Here is a 13,337-nt window from a genome sequence, read left to right on the forward strand (position 1 = left end):
GCATTGTTTGTGAGCAGCTGTGACAGACTAATGATGTTTCTGTTGCAAGAACTAATGTTTCCGTCCATTAAATTAAGACAAAAAGTTTTTTTTTTTTTCAAAAGATCCGCTTTAAGGGGAAGAGTGTGATGAAAAGACAAAGAAGTGATGAAGGTAAGAGAAATTAAATAGATGGCAGCTGTCGATCTGCTTCCAGCAAGGACACGTTGCTGAGACTCACGTCCCTGTGCTGTTTAATACAAACAAAAACTGACTGGACTTTAGTACATTCACTTTAGACTACTAATGACCACAGATAGATGTGTTAAGTTACTACAGTGATATCCAGGCTAAATTTGACTACAAAGAATACAGTACAAATTAGTTTCAATAATAAAATATGTGTATTACTTAATAAAGCACGCTTTAATTATATTTGTGTTCTTTTAGAAAAATATTTCAGTGAGTTAAAGTCTGGCTACGGCCCTGCTAGTGTACAAATGATTTTCAGTCTGACAGGTTGTAACCAACAGATTAAGCTTAAGGAAAACTAATTATGTTGCTGTTCAAGTAAATGCAACATTCCAGAACCTAAATGGAAATCCACAAAAAATAGGATGCCATCATACCTTAAGTATAAAACGTCCTACAGTGTCAGTGAGGCAAACAAAAGCGCTCAAACCGTAACTTCTAGGAAGCTAACAAAGGCCATCCACTGCTGCTGAGTTCAGTTGTATCAGGGGGAAAAAAGAAAAATCATTACATTGAAAATTAAGGAATTTCAGGCACCTCAATGACAAGACAAGGATGAGTACAGGGGTTCCAGAAATGTAATATATCACCTGAGCTGAAAGTGTTTAACTAGGCCAGACATACTTCTCAGATACTGGGCTACAAGAACTGTTCATCCTTATTTCATGGCGCACACACATAGCCTGCCCAACGCTTGTCTCAAAGCAGCAATTAGTTTTATAACAGACATATTAGGGATATAATTAATTTGCTTCTCAGCTAGATTTTTGCTGCCTTTTTAGAGCGTAAAAAGTCTGGAAAAAAATCTATACTTTATTGCAGAAGCATAATCATAAAGAATCATGTTGTAATCTCTTTTTATTCTTTGCCTGACTCAGATTTTCAGGGTTTAAATCTGAGAACTGACCTGACAGGATCAACTTTCTGACTTAAACTAAAATTCGTAGATTACTAATTAAAAGCTCTGATTGACTCAGAAAAAAGAAAAAAAAGAAATGGTATTACAAGTTTTGAAATTACAAAAATGTATATTGCAGGTTAAAAACTTTCATTAAGGAGATCACCATCTATGTTCCAACATAAATAACACCTAAGCTATTAGAAATCATCCTCTGTTCTCAATATGGCAAAAAATTGAATTTTTATAAGACTGTGGCTGTGGGTGATTAAAATCGCTGTCCTTGCTCTGCGATCTTATTTCCAACCTGAACAATTAATCAATGTCTTTGAGCTGCAGCTCAAATTCACATTATAAATGATATCACAGCCCTATTTAAAGCAGGTGAAGTAAATGGGGGAGATATGGACATCAATATTTTATATCTGAATACCAGTGAGTCAAGACTTTCTTTCTTTCTTTCTTTCTTTCTTTCTTTCTTTCTTTCTTCGTGTGCATGTACTGTATGCGTGACGGACATATGCTCCACTTGGGTTAGACCGTAACCCAACCCAGAGTAAGTTTGACGAGACACACACAGACAGAGGAAAAAAAGTAAGCGAAAAACAACATACTTCATGTGCTCTGTCCCACTTCGCAACATTATTAGTGTCGAGGCTGGCAGGTTGAAGAGAGAGAGAGAACAAGGCTTGATGGAGGAGAAGGAGGAGGAGATGAAATTACACCTGTTCTGGTGGCTGACTAACGACTTTGAAATGTGAGTGGCCTTCGCTCGTCGCCAAAATCATTTTTACCAACAATACGGCCTGATCTTTAAACAAGCAGAACTGGGACGCTGTGTCGACTCTGCGCGTCAGTCCAAGTGCATCTCGGTGGACCTTTTATTTCCTTAGGACCATTTTAGCCATTATTCAGGACAATGTCACAAACAGAAAACTTTGTCCTTCACTTTCTTTTGCTTTTTTCAGGGACCTTCAATAAATCCTTAACAGATCATGAAGCTAAAATTATGATTGTTTTTAAAACTGTGTTATCTACACTGTTACAAGTGTAAGGGTCAGAAAAGAAGTTTGTTTGACAGCTTTTCAATACATGTCCAAGTACTTCTTTGTCACCTATGTCCAGAGTCTGTCATCATAGGTGGGTATACTACATCTTTTAGTTCTTTGCTTGGCTCAACACACCTGAATCAAATGAATTGGTACTAGCCCCTGAGGAACTTGACAACAATCTGAATCAGCCCTATCGAAGCAGGGACAGATCTAAAACCTGCAGGACACCAGCCCTTGAGCACAGGAGCTGGACACCCCTGTCTTATGTGAATGATTTTATTTAGCTAATTTAGCATTTAAAAAAAAGGTTCTAAAGCAGTCTACAATTATTTCATGATTAGTTTACTTTTAGATATTGATTAATGTGTTCAACTCTGAAAATAAACCTGTAAACAATGATTACATGTTTGAAACCTTGATTCTGAAAACATCTTCAGTCATGAGACAATTTTATCCATCAGGAAAAGGTGGATAAAATTTTTGGGATATTTTTGGAAAATAGTCGGTACAGCCTTGTGGGTTCCAAATACGCTGCTGTTTTATACCTGAAAACATGCAGAATGTTTATGCCCAGAACTAAATGTGCAATGCAATGTTCTGTAATGCAACTTTAAAAAAATGTGAGATAAACAAAACAAAGAGAACTCCTAACTATTACTAAACTTTGATACTTGGGAACATTAAGGTTTTTTATGCAGCTATTGTGGAGAAAAAAAGGTACGTCAAACCAAAACTTTTTGCCAGCTTTCAATAGCAATAAGGCGTGTAACACACTCTACATTTAACTGAATTACTCACCTGAAACAATGTCAAGCTGAATGTAAACATCACAAGTACTGGAAAAAAAATTCAACTGACATCCAAATGGCTACTTGTAGCATCCAACCAGCCCAAAGTTCATTCATTGTATGTATTGTTTTGTTGATGAGGTGATTTTCCCCAACAGCTGTGCAGCTGGTACACTAAGGGTATATTCACACCAGGAAAGTATTTAAGGGTGTATTCACACTTGTCACTTTTGGTCCACTTTAAATGGACCAGAGTTCGTTTCCCCCCTTGGTCCGGACCTTTTGCGCAGGTGTGAATACACTCAAGCGAACCCTGGTCCGGACCAAACAACCGGACGGAGACCCACTTTTTGAGGTGGTCTCGGTCCGCTTCCAAACGGACTCTGGTGCAGTTCTCTTATGGTCTGAATACAAACCGGCCCCGATCCGAACCAACTACAAAAAGTGTACGTCTCTTTGGGCATAAAAAGCATTGCTTAGCAATGCTACTGGCTTGTTGTGGGACAAGGCACGTAGAGAACGTCGGCATTCAGCACGCGTTCTCCGACGGGGTTCCAAAATTATAGATGGAACGTCTCAAAGTCTGTGTTGAATGAGCTGCTCTTGACTCTCATAATAATATTGCAGCTGTAATAATGGCACAATTATGCAGAACAGAGGTGCTGCATGCAGCACGTCTACAGTTGTTTTCCTACATTTCCGGGTCTGTGCTTGGTCCTGCCCCTGTCATTTCTGTCCAATGTGAACAATGATCGTCACCCGCATGGCTTTGTTTACAAGTAATAGTTCACTTGCTAAAAGTACAATGTGAAAACAAACCGCACCAAATGAAAAAAATAAAGTTCGTTTTTGGTCCGGACCAAACAAGTGGACCAAAGTTGCTAAGTTCTATTCATTATTTTGGAACGGCGTCAGAGAATGCATGTGCCCTGCCCCACAACATGCCAGTAGTGTTGCTAAGCAACATACAGCTTATCAGCTATGATTTCAGTACAACGTACACCTTTGAATGTGGTAGAAAAATAATGTAATCTTTTTTTATTATTGCCTGTTGAGGATGATGTATCTCTTGGGTTATTCCAAGTCCAATTCTGATTGGTTGATCAGAGCCTTGTGGTGACTCCTTCCCTGGAAGCTATAGCTGCTGAGTAGTGTGCAGAGCTGTCTCCTAAGACAGTCAAGAAACACGAAAAGAACCGGAACCGACAAAAAGTTAGGCCGACTGAATCAACGAGAACCCTAATTAAATTGTGATTCCATTGTGACGTTCATCTAATTTTTGTAAGACGTTCCTGCAAATAATTTGGTTTTGTTTTGTCTCCAGGCCTTAGACAAACTTAGCATCATTAATAACTGTCTTTTAGGGTGTCTTTTAATCCAAATACAAAGAGAGGAGCCTCCCAAAACTCAGCACCAAGAGAGACCAGTGATGCTTGTCTTTTTGCCTCAGAGGAGACAGAAATGTTGTTAGGGTGGAAGCTGACTATCTCTTCAGCCAAGAGAGGCGTAGAAATACAAGTTGTTCTGAGAAAATAATTAGGTTTTCTTTTCCTGTTCTATTGTGAGATCAAAGGGGGTTCTGATGCTTTCAACATCTCCTTCTCCTTTTTCTTCCACCAAACTTTCCCCTCTTAGCCGTAGAAATTGCTTATAGGGTAGGACACCTTTGTTTGTTATTTTTGTGTGTTTTTTGTTTTTGCTTAATTAGATCAGTATAAAATTGTGTGATTAAAAATAAATTGAATTCTTGGTTATGTTACCTATATTACCTTTTTCCAGTGCTCTTTTTATAATCGTTATATGAAGTGAAATTTTTTTTTAATTATTGCTAAATCAATCTTAGTTTTAGAAATAGCCAGCAGTCTCCGTGTCTCTTTACTTCAGCTGGAGTCGCAATAATTCTGACTCCCGCCATATGGTTACTGGACTTGCACCACATCTGTCACGATTTAGTACACACACATACACACTCGAATGGACACATACAGTATCTGTCTAATGTACCATACCCCACAGCTGTGTGGCCAATACAAGGTATACTCACTCACCCAAAGACCTGCATGCATACAGTAGCCTTTAACTCACCATCTGTCCGCTGAGGTCCTGTGAGGCCTCCATGGCTTCCCTGGCTATGATATGCCACTCACTTGAAAAACAAGAGAGACAAGACGAATTTAAATGCTTTAAGTAACATAAGACAGTCAAGTTTTTCCTTTAATACATGTGTTTAATTGGAAATGTTAACCTAAATGTCAGCTGTCCTTCTGAGGATATTGGTGGTCTTTTCCTTAATTTGATCCCTTACACTGTTGGTTGATGAAACCACACACTGCACTACTTCTGTGTATGTATGCCTGTGTGTGTATATATACACACACACACACACACAGACACACACACACACACATATACACACAGACAGAGAGCAAAAGAGACCAAGATGGAGTGAGCGAGCGAAATAAAAAACAATAGTTTGCATATATATTTTTTATGTCAGTGTGGATCTGTCAGTTGAATCTTACATCGTATGTTTAGATTTGCATGTTTGAGCAACAGGAGACCGAAGGAGGGAAGCGCCCGCTTTAACTTCAGCATATCATCTTTAGCCGAGGGTGAAATGGTACGATAATTGCAGAAGTAAATATCAACAATGAAAACGGAGAAGCGTAAACGATACGGCTACATGGCTGGCCCTGGACCACAGACACAGTGGCTGGCTATGACACATGAAGGCAGTGAATGACCCTGTTAATTCTAGACAGGAGACAGGTTGGTGAAGGGAGGAGGGGGGGTTGGACGCCAGGGGATTGTCTACAACTTAAGGTGAGAGATGATGCTGCGATCATTGCATTCTATTTCTTTTTGCTCTGTTGCTGCTAAGACACAGAAATTGATGCTGCAATGAAAGGTCAGTTGAAAACAATGGACAACAATGCCAACATCCCAGGAAGAAGAGAACAGAACGGGCTGTCTCTTGTTTATTGTGCAAAGGGCGTCAAAAAAGTTGGAGAACTAAACAAAAGAGTTGGCTGCAGGGACGCATACTCACATGCAAACACAAAGAGTCCTTCCCTATCATAAGACCTGAAGTTCCCAGCAATGCAGTAGGGAGTGCCCGTAAACTGTTAATAGGTTAAGTTGTCCATGACAAAGCTATTTTTGAATGCATTAGCAGAAATAATTTACAGTACCTTGGAAAATATTCACACACCTTGAACTTTATACAAAAATGACAGTAACTGTTGTCACAGTACATGACGGAAGAGGCTAGACTTCACATCTCCTTGCTGCAGCAGGATCGTGTCAGACAGATCCGACAGACATAATTGTATAAAGGGGCAACAAACTGGAGTTCATGCGCATATTACTATATTAAAATGCAGAAATGAGGAAGAGGAGTTTGAGGAAACGGGTACAACGACGGAAATACAACGGAGGGGAAAAATTTTTTTTTTAAATCTTGTTCACAGGAGCAATCACACTGCAAAGCTTATTGCTTAATATTTGTTGCAGGTCATCTATTTGTTGTAGTGCGTAATTGGCGGTCAGTGTGTATGTCAGGCTGAATGACCAAACACCCTCAGCTCATAACCAAGATTTTTTTGCATGACAAAAGATTTTGGCTATGACAGCTGATAATCACACATTGTGAAGCTGTCTTAACAAATGAACACGCTGTGATCTTAACCACACCATAGAAGCTCTGGCTGCATGTTTGTGATTTGACAATGCCAAAGAAAAACATCCCCTTAGCATGTTGCTACCACCACTATGAGTCATCTTGAGGATGTTGTGTTCAGAGTGATGTGCAGTGTAGATTTTCTTCCACACATTGTGTTCAGCATTTAGGACAAACTGTTTAATATTGGTCTCATATGACCAGAGTACCCTGTTCCACATATTTACTGCGTCCTCTACATGGCTTGTGGCAAACTGCAAACAGGCTGTCTTTCAAATATGCCTTCATTCTTGCCATTTTTTCCATACAATTTTTCCATAGTTGTCTCGTCAACGGATCCCACCTGAGGTGTGGATCTTTCCAGCTCCTCCAGAGTTACCATGTGCCACCAAGAGGGTGGCTTCTCTGATTAATGCTCTCTTTACCTGACCTGTAGGTATGACAAATGCTATACTCTTTCTATTTTTGATTGATTAAACAGTCCTCCATGAGATGTACAAAGCTGCCTTAAACCTGCCTTAAACTTCCCCACAAATTTATTTCTGACCTCTCTACTGTGTTCCTTGACCTTCGTGATGGTGTTTGTTCACAAGTGTTTTCTCACAAACCTCTGAGGCTTTCACAGAAGTGCTTGATTTATACCGAGATCAAATTACACATAAGTGGACTCTATATACTAATGAGGTGACTTCTGAAGGCAGTTGGTTGGACCGGATTTTGTTTAAGGGGAACCAGAGGAGATGGTTCTTACTACATATAACCTACACATTTCAGACTTTTATTTACAGAAGAAATTGAAATTGATGTATTATTTTCCTTCCACTTTACAATTATATGTGACTTTGTTTTGGTCTATAACATAAAAAACCACAAGCAAAGACATTGACGTTTGTGGTTGAAAGTGACAAAAGTTGAAAAAATGTAGGGATTATGAATACTGTCTTTCTGTATAGATATTTGCAAAAACAAATATTTGAGTAAGAGTTAATGTCTTTGTTCATGTGTATATGTGTGTTGCATTAATACAAAGAAGTGGATAAGGTTACCATTTGTCCTTCAACACTGCAGCTTCTGAAATGTCAACTTAATAAAAGCTTGGTTTTAAACATGAGTTACTGACAGTAGCATTAAATTAGGGTTGTGCAGGCGGTTTGTGTGCATGTGTGTCTGTGCACTGGCTCGATCCTTTAAATTAACTGGCATCCTTTTAATTTTTCATAGTGCTCAGCTCCTCCCGGCGTGAAACCGAAGACAATAATGCGTCTCTCAGGTGAATTGATTTGTGCCGGAGCCTCCACCAGCCTCACCCCCCATCCATTCCTCCCTCTCTCTTTTATTTATGGATTTCACTTCTTCCAACATCATTTCTTGTTTTAAAACATATGCAGTGGATTGCAAAATAAACTTATAAAAAGTGTCCTGCTTATGGTTTTATGAGAGACACATTTTTTTTGTGGTTTTCACATTTTTGAAATGATGAAATGCTTCATACTCCAAAGGACTCCTGTAAATAAATATGCCACTTTTGACTATTACTTCAAAACAGATTCATGTTACACAACAGTTAAATGTTCCTGCTGCGCAGAGCCGATAGGTGACAAAGGTCCCCAGGATCCCACTGCTTCTTACATTGAAGAAGATGTCATGATTTCTAATTTGTAGTCATGTTTATAAAGGATAAGCCTACTTTAAGTTCATTTTGTTTTACATTTTTATATTTTTAAAGGTTTGAACAAAACTTGTACAATTATCTACTGAACCAATTATGCATTAAATCAACTGAATAATAATCTGTTTTGCTTTATAGTTTATTAAATAATTCTATATAGGTTTTCTGAGCACAGAAGATTATACAGGGAGAAAATGAATAAACAACATATTTTGTGATCCTTTCGAGTTCTGTATCTTATTAGTGAATACTAGTAGTTTTGGGTCAGGTCAATTGTTTTCTGCTGTTGACAGAGTTTTAAGTAGTTTATCGTTACCACTGCAGTGAACTGAAGGAAAAAAAATGCAGTGGAGTGGAATATTATAATATCTAAAAAAATTTTTAAACTACTTGTAGAATGGAAAGCAACATTGTATGATATTTAAAACCTAATTATTTGATTGAGCAGATGTTTGAATCAAGCCTCTGCAATTACAGAAAAAAGGCTATGACTTGGTGATTTATTTACAAACTGGGTCCATGAAATGTTTTCTGAGCTCAAACACTAGCAAAACTATTAAAGTAGCTTTAACCTATGTGCATTTGTCACATTTTTATTAGGTTCCAAAGTTTACTTCTAACTTAGGCCGGCCTTCCTTACTAGCAAACTACGGAATTTAAGTCTGTTGAATGCACAATCTCAGATATTCTATGAAAAGAAACAACACTGGCTGGATTTTATGATTTGCTTAATTGGAAACGGGCCCTCAAATCAAACTCTGCATAGGGGCTCCACACAGTCTTGGACCGGCTCTGCCACCCAGCAGTTACCTGACACTAAGCAGAGGATCAATAAACTCGCTATTTCCTTCAGCGTCCCAGCAGAGAGAATTATATTTCTTACTATGGCTATTGACAGCGACATATAAGAGACACACATGAGACGGGCGATGGGTTAGAAAGTGCAGCACGCGGCCAGGCTGCGGTAATTTCACGCTCTGAAAGCCGAAGAGAAGACGATGTTGAACAAACCGCATGAAGGCAGCTGCAGGCTGACCGGAGCGCTGCGTATTCATTTCAACTTTTACCCTGTCGACTCCACTTTTATGCACCCATCGATAGCAATAAACACATTTCCTAAATTTTAATACTCGCTCATTTGGAGACCCTCAGATATGATGGATTCTGCAGCATCATTTCCTTTTAATTAAATGTATTTATTTATTAGTTTATACTTGAGATGCAAAACTACCAATAATGAAACTAAAATGAAACTATCCTCCCTTCTTCACCACCTATAGTTGGGGTGACATAGTGACATCAGCAACAACAACAAAAAGACATTTATTCATTAAATGATAACTGATTGATTAAGGTAGCAGTGGTCCTGGACAAATAGAAACGACCTCCAGATCCCCTAACTGTCTATTTGATAAACTGCTGTGCAGCCTAATAAATATAATTAGAGTTGTAGCTATTTTATAATCTGAACCTAAGTTATCAGAACGCATATATGTGCTAGGAACGCTTTCATTCTTGCCACACATGATTGTAAATTATGAGACATAAAAAAAGATAGACCATCAGCTTTTATCAACAATTTTAAGTGGATCCAGAAATAGAAGACGCGCGCAAATGCTGGCCTAAAATCGTTATACTGCTTATAACAGCTTACCTTAATAGAGTAGTTTAAAACAATTACATAAGTTGATTTATTTTATTATTATTATTTTTAAGAACTGATAGAATACTTCCTAAACACTTCTGATTTATTTTTTCGATATTCCAGTTCAATTCACTTTAATGCAAAACACGCAAACCTAATACCTTAAATACAATGTTTAATAACAATAAATAAATAAGACACATATTATTGTCGATGTGCACGATTTGTATCTTTTAGTAACCCCTTTTATAAGTACCAAAGCCATCAGTGCTGTTTTGGGGCTTTAACGCGCCTTGTTTAAGTGTGAGTCCTTCGTGTGAAATGTAACCCCTACGCACGGATTACGGCGCAATAGGGCCCCTATCAGATTTTGCGTCGGCGTGTACCTAACTCGTCATGTTGTTAGGGGCAGGCTAATAGCCAGGGGCCATTCAGGCCCCGAGAGCCGGGCCCGTGCTGGTATAAGATTCCCATTTCCTACATATCAAATATAAACACAAACTCCACGTGGGATGAAAGAGAGATGGAGAGAATGAAGGGGGTAAAAAGGCCACGGGATGCTGGAGGAGACGAATGAAGTGTCTCCTCAACTCTAAATAAAAAAAAAAACAAACCCAAAACATTAGGAAACACACACTGAGAAGCATTTATATCAATTGTCAAATAAACGCTCAATTCCACTGTATTTTCCGGTGCGTTTAAAAAAATGCGAGTAAGAAAACTCTGAATTACTGTCACGTATGCTAAGATGAGTTTCTAATAAAGGTTGTGACCTATAGATTTAGAGAAATCAAAACACTGAACGCGCAGAAGTCTGAAAAGCAGACATATTAGAAACAGGACCACATTTATGCTTATTTCCAAAAGGAATTTCTACGTCAGTAGCAATCAAAAGCACATGTTGTTATGTTAAGAATTATCCCAAATAATACATTTTTTAAATTTCTAAATGTGATGTCGGATATGGATCCAAGTCACCAAAACTGTCAGTTCTTGACTTAAAACCAGAAGTTTTGCGTTATATTAAATTTGAGTTTGATAATAATAATAAAAAAAACAGAAATACAAAAAAATTAAAATAAATAAAAATGAGGGAAATAAGCAAACCTATACCAGCAAGCAAACATACCTGTGTTCAAAGTGTTGTTCCAGCACCAAATGAGCTCCAAGATTATCCCCTCACAGCTCGGAAGCGCTCATAACAAATGCGGTGCGCTCGCTGCACAGCTCTCCCTGCTGTTTGCAGGCTGTCACTGACTGGATCAAAACACTCAGCCAAAGCTGGCCATTAAGAGTCCAACACTAAAACAGAAAAAAAGTAGTTCAGACCAAACTGAACATACTGACAAGCCCTGACTCAAGTTCCGGACTTCTGTTTCGGTGGCAGGAAAGCTCGCTTCCGCGGGGAAACAACATTATTTTCAGTCCGCGTCCAAGTTTGAGCACCAGGCGGGTTCAGAGGATATTGGATATTTAAGAACGCCGCGGAGCTGCGCATGCGTCCAGCTGCCATGCGGACAGAGTTGGGGCAAGTGTCCAAAGGAGTAATGGGGTTCAGTCAGTAAGAGGGGTGGGGGCGGGGGGGAGGGGGGGTCACTAAGATGACTTCTTATTAATAGTTTGGTCCAAATGATGTGCTCACAGTTTTAAATATCCCATCTGAGCAAAAACAAAATGCAGCCACGGACCAGCTTCTTTGACTCCTAATATATCAGTGACTTCATTATAGTTTTACAATCAGTTTTAAAAATAAATAGCTTAAAAACCAATAACACGTTTTAATATGTGTTTTTAATACTATATTAGTTAAACATTACATTTTATACTTTTTTTTTTTTCCAATTTAGAAGATTATTTTAACCAATGTGGGAATATTTGATACAAAATCATTAAAGCTAAAGAACAATTCAAATGAGAGACAAATAAAAAGAAAAGTGGATTTTCCACATTAAAAAACATCTGAGATAGATAATGTTAACCAGCACCAGGTTTATTCATTGACTTTTTCTAATCATATACATTTTAATACATTAGAACCTCTTTGAATAGTTTATTTATTACAGTAATTTAAATCAAAAGGCGAAACTCATATGTTAGATTTATTTCACACAGAGTGATTCATTCCATATACTTATTTCTGTTAATTCAGAAAATTGTTGCTTATATTTAATGAAAACCCAAAATTTAGTTCCTCAGAAAGCTCGAAAATGTCATGATAGCAATCGGAAATTAGCAGGAAGCCCAGGTTGCTTTAACAGCAGTCATCAGCTTTTCTGCATTTTTGAGTTAGGTGTCTCTCATCCACCAGATTCTCCATTAAGTTTAGGTCTGGCCAGTTTGTAGGCCAATCAAACACAGTGACACTATGGTTATTAAACCAGGTATTGGTACTTTTGGCAGTGTGGACAGGTGTCAAGTCCCTCTCCATAAAGCAAAGGGATGCATGAAATGCTATAAAGGTTACTGGTAAAAGGCTGTGTTGACTTTAAACTTGATGGAACACAGTGGACCAACACCAGCAGATGACACAGCGCCCCAAATTATCACTGGTTGTGGAAATCTCAGAGTGGAACTCAAGCAACTTTTATTCTGTGTCTCTCCATCTCTAAACTCTGGGACCTTGATTTTTTAGATTAAATAAAAATGTTCATCTGAAGAGAGGACTTTGAACCACTGAACATCAATCAAGTCAGTTGTCTCCTTAGGCCAGGTAAGACAATGTCATTTCTGCTTTATCAGATATATCCAGTTGGACTCCATCTCCTGGATATGTCGGTGTGGTGACTCTTGAACCACTGACTCCAGCTGTGGATCCACCCATGTGAATCAGCCCCAAATTCTTTAATGGATTGTGATTCACAATGCTGTTAAAGCATATAATTGTCCCCTTTGCACCATTTTCCACAATCATTTTTCCTTCCACTAAACCTTCCATTAACATGGTTTGATGCAGCACTTTTTATCTGCAACGACGTTTTGTGGCTTTGCCTCTTTATAGAGAGTGTCATCAGGTGTCTGCTGAATTACTGTGAAGTCACGATTACTCCCCATGATCGTGATAGCCATAACGTGGCCATGATAAAACATTTCTAAATAAAAATTCTTATTTTTATTGTTCTCATGTACTACTCAAATTTCAATGATAATTGAAAATAAACCCTTTAAATATATTCTCTTTACTAAAAGAATCTACATATTAGTTTACCTTTTTGAATCAAATGGCTGAAACATAAGATGAAACATATGATGCCCCGCAAAGTTTTTATTGATGTTTGAATATAAAGATTAGGAATAGGTAAACTTGGCCTTTGAAAAAGGGCCTTTTCAAAATTCTAAACAGCAATGGGGAAAAAGGAAAATGTGGTCCTGTTTGTC

The 13,337-nt window shown here is 38.2% G+C and overlaps 1 protein-coding gene across 5 annotated transcripts in view; it reads right to left on the reverse strand.

The window, feature by feature from the left end:
- Positions 1-11,435, reverse strand: part of eya4 (EYA transcriptional coactivator and phosphatase 4) — a 64,306-nt gene extending 52,871 nt beyond the window's left edge. For 2 of the 5 annotated variants that reach the window (XR_007041814.1, XM_047388249.1), the window contains exons 1-2: positions 11,092-11,434; positions 5,055-5,115 (exon numbers count right to left, since the gene is read on the reverse strand). Coding sequence is in view for 4 of the 5 variants with exons in the window: in XM_047388249.1 (XP_047244205.1) it covers positions 5,055-5,087 (33 nt within the window). In the remaining variant the exon portion in view is untranslated. Of the gene's footprint in view, positions 1-5,054; positions 5,116-11,091 lie in introns of all 5 variants that reach the window. The other 3 variants (XM_047388251.1, XM_047388248.1, XM_047388253.1) reach the window with 2 other exon arrangements.
- Between the last annotated feature and the right edge of the window lie 1,902 nt (positions 11,436-13,337).

The sequence above is a fragment of the Girardinichthys multiradiatus genome, chromosome 15 (genome assembly GCF_021462225.1).
Source record: "Girardinichthys multiradiatus isolate DD_20200921_A chromosome 15, DD_fGirMul_XY1, whole genome shotgun sequence".
NCBI classification, from domain to species: Eukaryota; Metazoa; Chordata; class Actinopteri; order Cyprinodontiformes; family Goodeidae; genus Girardinichthys; species Girardinichthys multiradiatus.